The 17,650-nt window shown below is 48.3% G+C and overlaps 1 protein-coding gene across 7 annotated transcripts in view; it reads left to right on the top strand.

The window, feature by feature from the left end:
- Positions 1-17,650, top strand: part of Mylk (myosin light chain kinase) — a 251,216-nt gene that overhangs the window by 188,389 nt on the left and 45,177 nt on the right. For 6 of the 7 annotated variants that reach the window (XM_004873623.4, XM_087216248.1, XM_004873625.4 and 3 more), the window contains 3 exons: positions 1,905-1,991; positions 15,174-15,224; positions 15,886-16,013. In XM_004873623.4, coding sequence (XP_004873680.2) covers positions 1,905-1,991; positions 15,174-15,224; positions 15,886-16,013 — 266 coding nt within the window. The remainder of the gene's footprint in view (positions 1-1,904; positions 1,992-15,173; positions 15,225-15,885; positions 16,014-17,650) is intronic. The other variant, XM_087216250.1, reaches the window with a different exon arrangement.

The raw sequence follows: 17,650 nt of genomic DNA, 5'->3' as shown, positions 1-17,650 counted from the left end.
TCTTGGAAGTAAGCCCAGTATGATCCATGAAGGGAGAAGGGTCAGTACCTGCTGCCCTTCTTTCAAGAGCCCAGGAAAACTGGGCTTCTCATCCTTTGCTTGTTTGTGCCCAAGTTTCTCCGTCAGTAAAGAAAGAACCCTGCTTGTTCTTTCTCTGCCTTGTTTGTGCTCTGGGACTTAATCAGGAGTAAAAGATTGCTGAAGAAAGGAATGCAGAACTGTGCACATACCCTGTACTCCTTTTCTAGGAAAAGGGGTTAAAAAAAAGAAAGAAATTTCTGGATGCACCTTTCTTTAAGGGCCTGGGGGACCACCTGCTTCTTCACTTGTGTCCCCATGAAACCGATGCCCTGGAGTCCCAACTCCCCACACATCCCAGCTTGACAATGTGGGCTCTCTATCTGGGGCTCCTTTGTTCTTCCAGAAGTTGGCAAGAATAGGGAGACACAAAGCAGGGAAGGGAGAAGGGTAAGGCCTAGGTTATCGAGTGCTGCTTAAAAAGATGTCTTCCATCTCTGTCCTTCACCCCTCTCCCCCATCATATAGCACTAGAAGTGCTGCTTAAGGCCCAGACTGGACCATAGCTGCACAGCTATTGGTTTGGCCATCTTCGGTGAGGGCCACAACCCAGAAGCCTCTGACCTGCTGCAGAGTTGAGCCTGCCTGGTGCCTACCCAGAACCCATGGAGAGAGGCCAGCATTAGGTGGCGAAGTTAACCCTCAGAAGCAATGCTATTCTAAAACAGGCAGAGGACCTGGATGCTATCTAGAAGGCAAAATGCATCCAGTTGGGAATCAGTCCACAGGCTGGAGAGGGTCTGTCCCCAGCCCCTCCATTCTGTGCTCCTAGTATCCTAGAGGCAGGGCCAGTGAGATGGTTCTTCCTCCCCAGCCAGACCACAGGAATGTGGCCAAAGCCTCAGCTGGAAAGTCCCCCTCCTCCCTCTGAGCTTCCTCTCCTAGGGAGCAGGAAAAAGAGGACAGGAAGGGGCTGGGGGAGGCACCCCCAGCTTGTCCTCAAAGAGTATTCTTTATGGGGAAAGGAAGCAGTGAAGACACTGGAGTGTAGCGACAGCTGTTCCACCAGCAACTTTTATCTGAGTTCTGAGTAGTTTCCCTCCAACAACTTAAATTCCAGTCTCCTCTGGTCCCAGTGGAAGTGGTTTTTGCCCAGCTCTGCCCTGCCCAGAGTGACTTTCCCTGCTGCCGGACAAGGGAGGGTTTCCTCCAGCATTGTCCAGGCTTTGCCGTAGCAAGGAAGAGGGAACATGGAGCAGAGGCCTGAGGAACTGTGTGCCCACCTGCCCAGCATGGCCAGTCTCCCTGGCCAATGGCTGCTGCAGGGTTTCATAGGGCCTGCCTTGGAGAGGGGTTGCAGGAGCCTGCAGTGGGCCTTCACCTCAGTCTCAAGGTGAGGTTTGCTAGCTGCCTGCTCAAGGCCTTGTCTGGCCTGAGGGAAAAGCAAGTCTGTGAAATCAGAGACCACAGCTTCCTCCCATCTGTGAGCCCAAGGGCAGGGACCCATCTCTCCTTCCTCAGTGTGAGACTTCTCCCTCCAGAGTGCTCTCCAGATCAAGGCCCAGGGAAAGAAAGGTCGGCTATCTGAAGCAGAGGGGGACAACTGCCCAGACCTGCCAGCGGCCGTTATTTCTGGCAGCCTCTGCTGCCACTGTTAACTAGCTCCCAGTAACCTGTCCTTCCAGTTTTCCAGGCCGCCACCTCATTTTTCAGCCCTGAGGAGCACTCTCTTTCAGTGCTTCTGGGGAGGCAGTGTTGGCCTCAGGGCAGAGTGTGGGCTGGGTGGGCCATTGCAGGCGTGGCGGTGGGATTCTGACTGAGGTGCCTCCTCTGCCCTGCTCCTTGCACAGCTGCTGACTGATGTTGTGTTGCCTGTTTTCTTCCAGATGCACAGGCCGGAGAGAACACCAAGGCCCCGGAGTTGAAATCCCGGAGGTCCAAGAGCTCTCTTCCCCCTGTGCTAGGAACGGAGAGTGAGTACCAGCCCGACATCCCCTTGAAAAGGCAGGGACCCCTGGGACCAGGCGTGGCATCGGCAGAGCCCCTGCCCCCTGAGCACCCATCCTGCCTATGCCTCAGGATGCCCAGTGGCTCCCAGGGACCGAGCCAGTGGCCTTTTCTTGACCCATCCCACCCTACCACCATCTTGTTTGTTCCCCTACCCGGCCCCACTCAGCTCACTCGCGACCTTTTAACTTGTCGTCAAGACCTCCTCAGGAGCTGCTCTGAATTGCTGCCCGGTGCCACAGCCTTGCCAGGGAACCCCATCTAAATTGTAGCGCTGATCATTACACCCCAGTCTGAAGTATTCAGTGGTCCCAGCACCTACAAAGTCCCATAGACATGAACCTCTCACCTGTCTGTGCGCCCTGGACCTTCCCCCCGCTCCCCCGTGCTGTGCGCATGTGTGCCGATGAGTGTCCTGGCTGGTGCCTCTCTCTCAGCCCTGCCTCCCACCTTCCTTACTCCTGTTTATACTCAAGCAGAACTGAGCTCCTCACTGAGCACAGGCTCCTTCCTGCACGCCTTTGCTCTGGCCCCTCTCTCCACTGGATACCTTCCTGGCTGACTCCCTCGGCCCCAGTCTCTCCTCCCTGCAGCTCCTACAGCATCAGCACCTCCCTCCTCCCCTGACCGCCTAGCTTCCCCATGTCCTCACCTGCTCTCGGATAGCCTCACCTGGGCCCTCAGAAGGACAAGTGCTGTGTTCATGGAAGACCCTCACTGGTGTCCCCAAGTCGTAAATAGCGTGGCGTAAATAGTCAAGGGAGAGCGGACCTTCTCCTGACCAAGACAGTAAACAGCCTCCTTCGTCCTCTTGGATCTTGCTTCCCCTAGGGCCTACTTATCTACACTGCTTTTACAGGCCTGTAGAAATGTGCCATTGTATAAAATTAAAAGAAAAAAATGAATGATTAGTTCTAAGACAGTATATTTAATTCATAGTACTAATATATTCATCTTTATACCTGATTAGCTGTAATATATATATATATATATATATATATATTTTTTTTTTTTTTTTTTTTTGGAGGTACCAGGGATAAAACTTAGGATCTTTCACTTGCAAGGCAGGCACGGTGCCACTGAGCTAAATCCCTGACCCGTAAAATATAATTTTTTAAATTAAAGTATAATACATATATTTTTTATATACTTTAAAATATATGTATAATTTGTTTTTAATGGAGAAAGGGGCCCATGAAGGCAGAAGTCCCTTAAATCCTCAAAAGTCATAATGTAACCCTGGCTTTGACTATGATTATTAGTGTAATTTTGTTAGCAAAAGTATTCTTTGATTCCTGTAATTTTAACAAGTTGCAGAGTGGCTTGGACTCCCCAGCACACTCTGTTTTAAAGCGAGCAGAAGATAAGACACACTCTCATTTACCCCTACTAAGAGATGAAAGTCACCTGGCCGAATTGCTTCAGAGACCTCTTCTCTTTTCCCATTACAAAGCAGTGTGTTATGACATTACTTTATTCTCTTCTTTCTTTTCTCTGTAAGGCAATGTATTTGATGATGGTTTTGGATTCTTTGAACACCGGCCAGCCAGAGAATTGGGGGTTAAGGGGAGGGAGTGGGAGTGGGTTCTCAGGCTTTGGTGTGGTGGGCAGCCAAAGTAAAGTGAGAATTTCCTATGAACATTTAACCAAAGCAAGTTAAACATCTTTGAGAATAGTGGAGTAGTCATTGTTAAGGGTAGATATTTAAAAAGTTGTTGGAAATACAGAAACAAAACTAAGAAGAACCTACAAGGAATGGGTTAATAGTTTTATTTTCCCAAAGTATTACCTGGGCCCTGCTGTGTTAAGTTGTGGGGCACTATGAGCAGGCAAGATGTCACTCTTAGAAAAGTGCCAGGGACTGTGACTCAGGATGACATGCTGGCTCACCTCCAGGTTCCCCAGCTCTGGAACCCCATTCCAGTGTGATCCTGGGGGAGTTGAGGCGGGGTCAGAGGCAGCTGTAGAGGAGAAAAATAAGAGGAGGACATGGGCCAGGGATTTAGCTCAGTGGTTCCGGTGCCTGCCTCGAAAGCGCAAGGTCCGGAGTTCGATCCCTGGTACCAAAAAAAAAAAAAAAAAGAGCAGGACAGTGAGCAGATAAGGAGCTGGCTCTGCCCCAGAGGGCAGGAGGCTGTGGAAAACCCAAATCAAGTTGTCATCACGCAACTCCAGAGCACTGGCAGCCCTGCCTGCAAATTAGACTCACCTGGGGAGCTCAGAAACCAGCACTGCTCAGGCTGCACTACAAACCAATTAAATCAGAACCAAGCTGGAAAGCAGCTGCCCAGAGAGGAGCGGGGACCCCACTGTTGGTCTTGAGTGGCAGAGGGGATCTCCTGCCGCCTCTGAAAGGTGGGGCTACCTCCTGCCCCTCACCCCAATATCCTCAGAGTATCTTGGTGCATCAGGGGTGCAAGCAAGCAGCCCTGTGACATAAGGCAACCCTAAATTGGGGAGGAGCAGGGATGCCAGGAAGTGTTTCCACTCACATTACTGACAGACTTGGCTCCAGCAGTGCTTATCTGGCAGGGGGAAAGGCTCGCTGTATAGACAGCCTCCACACTGGAGTGACCAACATTCCACCCTGAAGAATGGGAGTGCGCTTCTCCACGCATCCTGAGGTCACTTTGCATGCCTCTGCTGTCCTGTTACCCCTCAGGGTGTTGGCAGGATGGTTTGTTTCCTCTCCACCTGCACCTCCCACCCTCTTGTCCTTCAGAAGCCTCCACCCCAGCAACAGACACCTCAGGGCTTGGTTCCTGGAGCTTTCTGAGGAGGTGGCTGCCCACAGGTAGGAAATGAATAGGATGTCCTTTGGGTCTACAGTTTTTTCTCTTTTGGGAATAATTTACTGCTTATGAATTACATAAGTAATATGTGCATGTATTCTTTTTTAAGCATTTTAAACAGTATAGAAATATAAGAAGTAGAGTGTGAAAGTCCTCTCTTTCCTCCACCCCTCATTCCACTCACCCTGCAGATATATATGTGTGTGTAAATATATATATATATATGTATATATATACATATATATATATATTTTGGTACCAGGGATCAAACTCAGTACCCTGCACTTGCAAGGCAGGTGGGGGAACCACTGAGCCAAACCTCCGGCCCTGACCTACAGATATATTCACAGTTACTTTTTTCTGCATATATACATATATATATATGACTCTGCAAATACATTAGTTGGATTTTTTTTCCCCTTAGAAATGGAATCATGCAGTCTGTATGCCCTGGCCACATGCCTCTTCCTCATAGCACTCCTGTCTCCAGTCCTAGGCATGTCGCATTCCGTGAGTGGTCTGGCTGTGTGTGTGCTCACTTTTGTTGTAGGCTGAGTAATACCTAACCTAAGGGAAAATCCATCTTCCTGAGGGAAGAGCAAGTGGTCTCCTGTCAGATCATGGCCCTGTCCCAATCTGTTCACACACCTGTCCCCAGCAAGGTCGTTTGGCCCTTTGAGCCAGCTGTTGAGAGTGAGAGCAAACAGTGCTCATCCACACTGTGGCCTGGGAACCTCACTGGCCAGGCCCTGAGGAGCAGGAGGGAAGGCCAAGCCTCTCTGCCCCCATCCTAGCAGACACGCTGACAAGTGCTGTAACCTGCCAGGCACCATGCACACATATAGGAGGGAGCTGGGGGCGGTTTGGGAGACTGGGCAGGTCGTGAAGAAGGACAGGAGTGTAGTTGATGTGACTTAGTGAGAGAGGAAGTGGGAGCTGGGGTGGGGGCTGCACAGATCCTCAGGTGGTGGTTATCAGGGCAGCTGAGTTGAGCGACCCAGAGCGTTTTGAGTTCCTGCACACAGCTGTCACCTTGGCGTTCCATCTGTGTTGTTTAGCCAAGCCCCACTCCACTGTGCTTCAAATAGTAGTTGTTCCCATTTCACAGATGAGTGAGGCTGAGCCTTAGAGATGAAGTTGTCCTGCCCAGGGCCTCCCAGCTAGACAGGATGACGCAGTGTCCCTGCTCTATGTCCCAGTCACCGCCCCTTACACCTTGCCGTAGTCTCGGGCCAACTGTACAGTCCACACAAGGTGGACAGTGCTCCTGGAGCCCCCAGGGCAGCAAGAGGAGGTGGCCCATGGGGCTGGCAGAGGCTTGGCTACCCTGAGAGCAGGGGAGAAGGGCAACAGGTGGCATGTGACACTAGATCAAGAGACCTGCCAGAGGCTCGCTACATACCTGTCAATGCAACTTCTGAATAACTACTTGGCTATAATTTCAAAGTTACAGGACATCTGCAATGATAGAACAAGGTACTTTTGTACCCTCTTTTCTTAAATTCACCTTTACATTTTGTTCCATTGTTTTACCCTTCTTTGTGTATATATTAATATATTTGCATTTACATAGATGGAGACTATATTAGAGAGACTGTGTCTTTGACGTCTAATTCATTGCATGTCTAAGAATATAACCACAATGCAGTTGTTGAAATCAAGCACTCTGACATTAATCCAATGCTGTTATCTAATCAATTCCCGGTCTGCTCTCCATTTTTGTCAGTTGCCCCAATAATGTCCTTGATAGCTGTCTTTTTTTCCTCTTTGTGGGAATTTAATACCAACACTCCTGGAACACTTTATTTACCCCTTCAGCCCAGAGTGGGTCATCTGCTATCCTGGAGTCAGAAGGGAGAGATACACACAGGCCCAGAAAATTCTGAGGTTCACAGAGACCCTTGGGGTTCTACTCTCACCCTTTTCAGCCACTCCCTCGCCAGGCACCCTCTGGTATGTGATCAGTTCTGGGGCAACACTCAGGCACTGGGCATAACAAGGTCACTAGGGGATGAGCTGGGCATTGTGGCACACACTTCTAATCCCAGCACTCTGGGAGGCTGAAGCAGGAGGATCACAAGTTGGAGCCTAGCCTGGATAACTTAGAAACTTAGCAAGATCCTGTCCCCCAAAATAAAAAGGAGCTAGGGATGTAGCTCAGTGCAAAGGCCCTGGGTTCAATCCCCAGTACCACTACCACCACCAAAAAAATAAAAATAAAAATGTCGGAGACAAAATCTTGTTTCTCCCACTAATTAAATAGGTAGCGTTGATCAAAGTCCTCCATCCCTCTGGACCATAGTCTCCTCACCTGTTCAGTGGGGCATTTCCCTGGCTGACCCCAGGCCTTTCCCAGCAGATAAAAAGAATTTGTGTGACACTATTCAGGTGAAGCTGGCTGATTGTCCGTCCTGTCTGTCACCTGTTGTGTGGAGAAGTGTGGAGCCACAGTGGACACATTGGGGTTACATATAGTGTGAGTGTCCACAGAGAGGGGCCTTAATGGAAGGACCAGGTTCAAGGTGTTCCAGCTGGTGGGGAGCTGGATGCAGGGATGTTCTAAGGAGTCTTGTGTGAAGAAAGATAAGCACGCTGCTGCCTATGTGTAGGACAGATTAATGGGACTTAAGAAATAACTTTAGAATGTGCAATCGAAGCAGAGTGTGGCAGCTCACACCTGCAATTTCAGCACCTGGGGAGGCTGAAGCAAGAGGATAGCAAGTTTGAGCCTGACCTGGGCAACTTAGTGAGATCCTGGCTTGAAATTTTAAAAAAGGGCTGGAAATATAGCTCAGTGCAAAGGCTTTGGGTTAAATCCCCAATTTTGAAAACAAACAAACAACCAAACAAACAAAAAATACAGGAGGGAGGCAACCTGGGTGTGTAGCTCAGTGGTAGAGAATAGACCTAGCATGTGTGAGGTTGTAGGTTCAATCCCCAACACCCAGAAAAGAAAATACAGATGAACTGATATCAGTATGATAACAGACTCGGACTACTCCTGTCAGTCTATATATGCTGATGATCGTTCAGAAAAGAGATAAATGACCATATTCACATGCGACTTTTATACCTTGAGCAGCTGGCCTCTGAGTAGATTCATGATTCCTATTTGGTTTTTTAATCAATTCATGAGTTCCCCTGCTTTAAGGGTCCCTGCCCTGTCTGTGTTCTGTGATTTGTGAATGATGCAAGCGCAACATCCCTTGTATTCTATGCCTGGCCTGGAGCTCAATTCTGACGTTGGTCACTTTGGACCATCCCAGTCACCATCTCAGATTACAATGCTTTTAGCTATCTTTGTCTGGGCCTCCTGTATGTGTCTCTCTCTGAAACCAAAAGGCAAGTCAACTTGAAAGCATCTTTGGATAACAAACAGTGTTCATTTCCATGAAGGTTTTTCTAGGGTCAAATCCTTCTTTTAAACATTGTCTGCAGGCCACAGAAAATGCTAAATCTGGGAAGGATTCAAAGGGCTGGGAGCAAATGCTGGAAAGGCTGGGATTTGGCATCAAGGTTCACCTGACTGTGAAAGATGCAGGATCCTGATGAGGAGCTGGGATTTTTCCATGACACTCTGAAAGTGGGCACCAACCCCACCGACTCCCAACCCACACACTGGTCCATGACTGTAACAGTGCCTGGCAGCTGTCTCCTCACACACATATGTGGTGTCTGCCCTCTGGGCACCTCCTTCCAGCTCCTCACCTGGCTGTTCCAGGGATTCCTGTAAGCCAGTTAACTGGCAGGATGGGTCCTCCCCAGGGAGCAGTAGGGGGCACCCCCCAAGCCAAGCTGGCCCACTGGTCCAGCCATGCCTCTTTCACAGACATCCTGACATTTTTATGTCCTGAGACCTTGCGAATGGTGTTCGCAGTAACAGGAGGAGCTGTGTTCTCTGGAATCTTCTAGTATGACCCACCTTGAGAGAAGGTGAGTAGGACGTTTTCCCAAAGATGTTAATTCTGGGAAAACAATCATTATTTCTCCACCAGTCTGTAAAGATACACTGAAAGGGGTAGTGTGTGTAGCAGGGGAGGGAGCCAAGGGACCCAGGGCCTTGAACCTGCCCAGCCCCAGGAAGCAGGATTCAGCCTTTCAGCCTAGGCTTCTCCATCATCCATGGGGCAAGTGCTCATCCATACTCACTCAACCTGTGTCCCTGTCAGGAGCCTTTGGCAGAAAATGAATGCTGATTTGGGGTTTGATGGGTTTGAATGTTTGATGTCTATTTTTAGTTAACTACCTAAAAAGGGAAATGTCCCCAGAGAGGCAGAGATCCAGGGACCTGACTGTACCAAGACTGTTAACACGAGCTCCCTAGTTCTTCTCTCAGACCCTTTCCCTCTTTGGGGCAGGGACACACATCTGCCTTTAGACTGAGCAGCCTGGAAGCTTATGGGAGGGACTGAACCCCTCCCTCCCAGAACAGAAGGAGGATTCTGGAGGCCAGGACTAAGTTCAGCTTGGGCAAGTGCAGGCTGAAGCAAAAGACAGAAACCAGGTCCGGGGATTTAGCTCAGTGGTTCCAGTGCCTGCCTTGTGAGCACACGGTCCCAAGTTCAATCTCCGGTACCTAGAAAAAAAAAAAAAAAAAAAAGACAGAAACCAGACATGAGATATTGGAGGCCTTTCCCCAGCTGTGCCCCAGCTTTCCCAGGAGGCTTCCAGATCCAGTACTAGGTTCATGATGACTTTGTCAGGTTTTGTCACTTCTCACCTCAGTCTCTGGTCTAAAGGAAAGCTTAGTACCTGGCAGTTTTGATCTAGGAGGTGACAGAGAGAGACTTTTCCTTGTCCCAGGAAGTTGCCTAAAAATTCAAGTCCCTGGGCTGGGGCTCTCAACATCAGAGCCTAGGGCCGGGTAGGATATTCCTTGGGAATTCTCAGGTTCACAGAGACCCTTGGGGTTCTACTCACACCCTTTTCAGCCACTTGTCAAGCATGAGCCAGGCGTTCTGTCAGCAGTGGGGATGCAGAAGGTGAACTCTGATCCTGTCCCGAGGCACTTGCCATGGTATGTGCATGTTGGGGCAGTTTCAGCAGTGACCGTGCTTCACATGAGTACTGTGATGACCCCACCTTGGAGTCGTGCTCCCTGAGCTGAGACCTGCCTGAAGAGTGTGCAGGAGTCAGCCAAGGGAAGGGGGATCTGCATGTGCAAAGAGCTGAAGGTGAGAGACTGGTGTGAGAGAAACTGGAAGATCTTCAGTGTGGAATACAGAGCAGTGCCACCCAAAGGACAACGCAGGGACCACCAGCAGCACCTGGAAGCCTGGAATCTATTTTTAACAAGTTTATAGGTCATGATAATGCACGCTAAACTTTGAGAACCATGATTACTGAGTACAGAGGGTGTGGTGAAGGGTGTTCTCAGAAGGAGGAGGAAAGAGGCTAGAGAAGAAAGCCAAAGTCAGAGCCTTAGAGACCTTGTAAGACCAGATGGACTTGGTCCTGAGTGGCAGGAGGCAGCCACTGAGGAGGTTTCAACAACGGAGCGATTTCAGGTGTGCATCTGAGAAAGCTCACTTTGGCCACCTTGTGCTAGGGCAGGCCTGGGGACCAGGGGCCTAGGTATGGTACACTTTGGACTGGAATGGTGATGGTGGACATGTGGATAGTAGCGGGCTGAAAAGGTATTTAGTTAATGGAGTCAGTGGGCATCTGTGACAGGCTGTGGGCAGGGAGGGAGCCTTTGGAGAGATAGGGGCAAGGAGCAGTTTGGGAAAAAGATCCTGGACTTGGCATTGAACATGTGGGCTTCCAGGATGCATTTGGCTTCACCGGTGGTTGGATGCAGGGGCCTGGGCTCAGGAGAGAGAGCTTGCTCCTGAGGAAATGTGGGCAGGAGAGGGAACAAAGTGGACTCTAAGAGCAGCAGTGAGTGTTTGGGGTCAGAAGCATACACAGCCCATGGGGTGTAGCTGAGCTACTCCCCGGAGGCCGAGCACATGCAAACAGGGGATGTGCTCTGCCCTCCTTGCCTGACCCCCTGGCCAGTAGCCATCCTGGGATTTGAGAAGATGGCTGAATTTTATTTTCCTTTGAGGATGTTCCTCTCTGACAGTGGCAGGTGCCAAAAACTTGGGGTGTCAGAGAAGGGGTTGAGAGACAAAGGGCCAGCAGGAATAATGAGATAAGAAAGGTGAGTCCCCCCAAAAAAGAAAGGTGAGTCCCAAGGACAGGAAATGATTAGTGGCCCAAGGAGCACTTGGAATTTGGGCATCTGAATCAGCAAAAGCATTTACTGGGCATCCGAACTGGAAGAAGGAGCACAAGGTGCCACAGTGAGCTGCATGTAGTCCTGGAGCTGTCATGAACTGTGCCCCAGATGGCATGCTAAACAGTTGAAAGAGCTAAATTTGTCCCATGGGGCAAAGAAGGGTATTACTTACTTGGGAAGGAGGGGTGAATGGAGGACAGGCTGGTAGAGCATGTACTGTATGCTATATTTATAACAGGCTTTATTTATGCTTTTCGTGTTTTTTTAAAAATGAGGAAACTGAAGCTTCAAGAGGTTAAGTAATGAGCTTTAAGCCACACTGCTTAGTGAGTGACCGAGCAGTATCTATGAGCCAAGTGCAGCACCAGAGCCCATGGTCCCTCTCCAGTTCTGCAAAGGGACAGAGAGGGGTCTCAAAAGCCTGGATTTGAGGGTGGAGCAGAGTGTCAGCTGGGAAAGAAAGCAGCTAGATTTATGGGGTGGCAGGAGGCCATGGTCCTGTCTCTAGCTGGGCCATACCTGGTTTGCTCAACTTGGCAAGCCATCTGACTCGTATGAGACTCTGTCTCCTTCATAAATTGAGGAGGTGCCATGCTCACGTTTGGTTGAGAAGCTCCTGCCAAGAAACTGGGGTTTAGAATCAGGTGGTTCTTTCCCTCGTGAGCCCAGAACACCATTAATGGATTCCAGCAGATGCTCATATAAAATATGTATAGCATGCAGAACATTGTTAACATTTAAAATTGTTTTTACTGATAAGGACTTAGCCAGCTTCAAATGCTAACCAGTTCAAACAGCAGTAGCTCCAAATTTACAGAGCAAACTGAAAAATGTGGCCTTTGATCCTATTTAACTGTAACACTGAAAGATCTATAGTAGTTAGGGCTGTGCTTCTACCCACATGGCTTTACTGGAGCTTCCAGCACAGGGCAGCACTCTGAACTCTTCTATTCTGCTACCCCAGGGACTGTCCCCTCCCACCCTACTCCCATCCCACCGAAGCTCCTCCAAGCTACAGTAGTCTGGGGCTGCCATCCCTAGGTACCAGACTGCTGCTTCAGCAACAGAATTTGTTTTCTCAGTGTTCTGGAGGGCAGAAATCTAAGCTCAAGGTCTCTGCCCTTGGCTTGTAGAAGGCCATCTTCTCCCTGTGCCTTCACATGGTTATCGCTTTCTTTCTGTGTGTGTGGATGTCTATGCAGTCTCAGTCTGCCTGCCTGCCTGTCTGTCTCGCTCTCCCCTCCCCCTCTCCCCCTGTCCTCCTTTCTCTTCCTTCCCTCCCTGTTAATCTCTTCTTATGAGGACACCAGTCAGATTCCATTAGGGTCCAGGCTTAGCCATTTTAACAATCACCTCTTTAAAGCCCAAACACAGCCACACCCTGAGGCTCTGGCCTCCTCCCTCCTAACAGGTCAGGTCTGCCATGATAGATGGCCTCTCTTCTTCCCTTGAAGCCCTCTTTCTTTGGCCGTGCAGGTCCTTAATTGGATATTCTTGCCCGTATGCATTGGGAGGACCATGATTAGTGACACTGAATTTTCTTTAATTTCACTTGTTGCACCTCTTCACTCTGCCGCTCTCTCTGATACCAGCCCCATGCTCTGGCCAACCTCCAGCAAACACCACTTGTGGACACTGCACCCCGTTGGCTGCTGGCCTGGGCTGTCCTTTCTCTAAGTCAGAGGTCCCGTAGTTCTCAGGTCACTCCCACCCCCTACTGAGCCTTCCTACTGTCTACAACCGCAGTGTCCTGTCTCTGCCAAATTTGAGCAACCGAGTCATGCTGACTTGATACCATGTCTTTTCTTTTCTTTTTAACTTGAAATACTGTAATTTCAGATTTACAGAAAAAAATGCAAAACTAATACAGATACTCTTGTATGCCCTTCATCCAAGTTCCTCAAATTTTAATGTTTTACTGTCTGCTTTTTCCTATGTTCTCTTTTCCTCTTTTTCCTCTGCCCCTCCACATACATGTGCATACACATATACACGTATATAAATATACACTGTTTTATGAGCAGTTTGTAAGAAAGTTGTACCCATACACCTTGTACACTGAAACACTTCATTGTGAACTTTTTCTAAACCCAAGGAAGATCTCATATAAAGCACAGCTTGATTATCAAAATAGGAAGTTAATATTGATATTAATTTATTGACCATATCCAAGTGTTACCATTGTCCTATAAATGACCTGTAGGACACACAAGGTAGAATAGCGAGTCCTGTGGACCAGCTAAGCCTACTGTGTTACATTGGTTTGGTTCTCTCCTCAGTACCCAGCTGGTAGCATACACTGGTTAGCATTTTCTGAGCACACATGCCTTCAGTAAGTTCTTGGAGATGAACAGATGGATCATGGGTGGAAATGAGTCAGGATGGCTGTGGGAAAACCATGTAGCTGTTGTCATCAGCTCTGTGACCCCACAGAATGCTTCTGCAAGGGGTTCCCTCCTTTCAGGAGTCCTCTTGGAGCATGCAGTTGGGTAGCAGCACTCTCCCTTTGGTAGAAACGCACAGCTGGTCATTCTCAAAGCTGGCTAACCTGCCTGTGTCACAGAGCCACTCTACAGCCAAGCTGCCCATGGTGCTGCCCCTCTATAATCTACAGTGGGTGAACTGCTGTCAATATTAACCCACTTATTCATTCAACAGATATCTGCCAGGCTCGTTAGGTTTACAGCAGTAAGCAAAAAGGGTCCCTGCCCTCAAATAGCTCACGCTGCAGTGGGAAGGGAAGGGCAGACAGTAAGTAAAGAAGCTGTATAGTTTGTCAAATGTTGATAAGTGCCTGGGGGGATTATAAGTCAGAATAAGTATAGGGTGGTTAAGGAAGACTGCATTGGTGATGTGGCCTTTTCTCATTTTTGTATTAAAGTATAATTTCCCTGCCATAAACTTCACCATTTCTAGAACAGGTTTCTATGAGCTTTGACAAACTTGTGTAAGTTGTCAAGAGACAACTCCATCCCCTCAGCACGCTTCCCTGGACCCCGTGGATCTCAGGCCCATCCACCTCACTTCTGGCAGCCACTGATCTGTCCTCTGTCCATTCAGCAGACAGTTCTGCCTCATCTAGAATGTTACATAAGCAGAATTATGCAGTGTGTGGCCTTTGAATCTGGTTTCTCTTAGCTAAAGGGAAAGATAAATTATGACTTGTCTGTGTTGTATGTATTCATAGTTGGTTCTTTTTTATTGATAAGAAGTATTTCAGTGTGCCATTGTGCCATAGTTCATCCATCCTCAGGCTTAGGAGCTTGACATATCTCCTGCTTTGGAGCAGCTCTGTAGAAACTTCACATGCGGCTGTGTTCATGCAAGTTTTCATTGCACTTGGATAAATAGGCTAGGTGTCTTTTGAGCAAAGACCCGAAGAAATATGAAAACAACCCATGAAGATAGCTATGGATATTTCTGCATGTGTACCATGTTGTTATTTAGCAAATGAATAGGTTGTACTGCAAAAGGGTTCTGTTTGACTCACTTTTCATTTTTGGGGGGAAAGCAGAGTAGGAAAGGGACATCATTCACTCATTCATTCATTCACTGTTGATCCACTCAACAAACACTTTTTTTAAAAAGAAAGAAAAGGGGGCTGGGGGTTTAGCTCAGTGGTTCCAGTGCCTGCCTCACAAGCGCAAGATCCCAAGTTCGATCTCTGGTACCAAAAAAAATTTTTTTAATAAAAAAATAGAAAGAAAAATGAAAGCCACCAATTCACACTCTATGACCCAAAGGAAGCCTGAGACCTTTGGATCTACACCAAAAGCTAATTTTAGTTAGTTATCTGACATAATTTCCTTACTAGGTTTCCTGAAAGTTCGGGTGAGAGAGTAGTTAGTGAGTTTGCAGTTATCATCTTTGAATAGGACAATGAGGGCTTAGGCATTTTTGAGAGGTTTTATCTCATTAGAGGTGCAGGGACCCCTGCCAAGGCCCCTGAGAACTAGCATTCATCTGACCACAAGGCTGTCTACATGAGAGGGCAAGGAGGTCTCTGGAAGGACAGGTCGGAATGAAGGCTCTCCCCAGATGAGGCGCCAGTGGGCAAAACCACAACCTCCTTGGATTCAGATTTATAGAAAACAGAAGTGACAGAAAATAACCTGTGAACATTCTTGTTTCAGGTGATGCAACTGTGAAAAAGAAACCCACCCCCAAGACATCTCCGAAGGCAGGTAATTAGTCACAGCCCCATCGTGGCCATGGGAGTTTCCTGCAGAATGTTCACTTGACTATGTAATCAGTAGACCCTTCTGCACTTCCAGCTCTACATGAGTCAGGCCAAATCTGCTCCTGGAGCAAATATATCACCCTTGTTCTCTCCTGTGTCCCTCTGTCCTGCCTGTGTGTATAGCACCTCACAGTCCTGGCAACTTTGGAAATTCCCTTCTAGAAATTCCACCGTCAGTCTTGTGTAGATGACCCATTCGTGCTGCTTTTCCCCCTTGCTCTATATGTCCACCTTCCATGGAACCCTTGTCTGTTTTCCACGAAAAGACATTTAAAAGCCTAAACCATATTGAGCCCATCAGCCAGGGTGGCCCAGAGGTTCGAAGGCAGGGCACCGCTAGATTAACGAATGAGGTGGGATGCAGATTCAAACAACTAGGGTGAGACACCAACTCCAGCACAACCAAGAGATAGAGAATTGTGCTATATAAAGTATGTGGGTCATTTCTGAGGGGCCCTGAATAAAAACTGAACAAGCCTAGCAGGTGCCCAAGGTCAGATATTCCAGACGGTGGGCAGTGCCCTCAGTCTTACCCTGAAGCTCCTGAAGGCTGGAGAATGCCTGGGCCCCTCTGCTGCACTCACTTGTCACGTGTTCTCTCCCAGCTATGCCCCCTCAGATCATCCAGTTCCCGGAGGACCAGAAGGTGCGTGCAGGAGAGCCTGTGGAGCTGTTTGGGAAAGTGGCCGGCAGCCAGCCCATCACCTGTACCTGGATGAAGTTCCGAAAGCAGGTCAGTCATGCGGGGGTTAAGGAAAACCCCCAGCCCCCTGGGCCCACAGAAGTGAGAATCGTGGCTGTGACATGGACAGCGTCAATCTTCATCATGTTAGAAATGGAGAGACCCCACCCACCAAACCTCAGTTCATACTAACCTTTCTTCCAGCCTACTAATAAGCCACGAGGGATAGATATTTTATATAATAAAGCTACTACCCATTGCCCCACCTGATTGTGACTGCTACCTAGAATCCTATTCAGGGTCAAGAAAAATGAACCAAGGCCTCAGATGACCTCCCTGACACCATGAGCTTTCTGGGATTCTCTGCCAGCCCACTGATTACTGTCTGTGATAATAACTTAAACTTACCACATGCTGAAGGTATCAAAGTTGATCTGAGTATTTAGATAGATAAATTATATGTTAAATAAGAGTTTTGGTTGACTGGCCCAGAAATCTAGCTACAGTTTGTAGTAATGGTTCTTATAAAAAAGTGTTTGAATTTCCAAACAACCAGCTTTTAGAGGAACCTGAGGGACCTAACCACCCCACCAATCTCCCATTGGTAGTGTGTGGCCCATCAGCAGGGACCCTGGAATGGTGGGCTGGCCCTGGATCAGGAACCCTTCAGGAGGGAGGATTGATTCTGAACCCTCTGTCACTCTGCTTCCAGGCCATTCAGATTGCCCCAGCTCAGGGATGAAAGTAGATGGAGAAGAGAAGGTGGCCTTTCTATCTATAGCACATTGGCCCTATTGCTGCTATTGGCCCACTTTGGTGCTATTGCCTGAACTAAGATGACATCTCAGGCCTTTCTAGAGACATCCAGCCAAGTCCCGGCTTGTCCATCAGAATATCTGTAGTGGTAGATGTGCTCACTGGAGTCTGTGCTGAACGTTAGAGTGGCCACTTGCCCTGGGCAGCCATTGAGCACATGAAATGTGGCTGGAGCTAGGAGCTAGTTTTAATTTCAGTTGATTAAAAGTTTACAACAGTTTTGTTGAGATATAATTCACATACTATAAAATTCACACACACACCTCCTTTTCTAGCAGCCCTGGGAATTGAACCCAGGGCCTCGTGCATGCTAGGCAGGAACTGCATCACTGAACTACATCCCAGATCACAATTCACCCTTTTAAAATATACAATTCCATGGTTTTAGAAGAGTCACAGAGTTATATGAGCATCAACATTATCTAATTCCTCATCCCAGAAAGAAACCCCAGGCCCATTAGTTGTCACTTCTCCTCTCTTCCAGCCTCTGACCTTTGCCTAGTCTGAACATTTCACAGAAACAGAGTCATATATTGTCTTTTGTGCCTGGAGTTCTGGAGTTGTTTTGGGAGGTTGCACCCCCCCTCAACCCAGTACTGGGGATTGAACCCAGGGAGTGCTGAGTTACATCCCCAGCCCCTTTTACTTTTTGAGATAGAGTCTCACTAAGTTGCCCAGGCTGAGCTTGAATTTCCAATCCTCAGCTAGCTAGGATTATAGGTGTATGCCACCACACCTCACTGGCTATTTTATTGTTTGTTGTTGATTTGATTTGATTTGGGGTTTTTTGAGACAGGGTCTCACTTTGTAGTCTAGGCTGACCTTGAACTTCCTATATATCCTAGGCTGGCCTCCAACTTGCAGTTCTGTCT

This window comes from Heterocephalus glaber, unplaced genomic scaffold (assembly GCF_053883595.1).
Source record: "Heterocephalus glaber isolate CG9 unplaced genomic scaffold, H.glaber_assembly_v1.0 deba00000122, whole genome shotgun sequence".
In the NCBI taxonomy this organism is placed as follows: domain Eukaryota; kingdom Metazoa; phylum Chordata; class Mammalia; order Rodentia; family Bathyergidae; genus Heterocephalus; species Heterocephalus glaber.
Note: the sequence above shows the minus strand (reverse complement) of the source record. Positions and strands in the feature narration are given on the sequence as shown.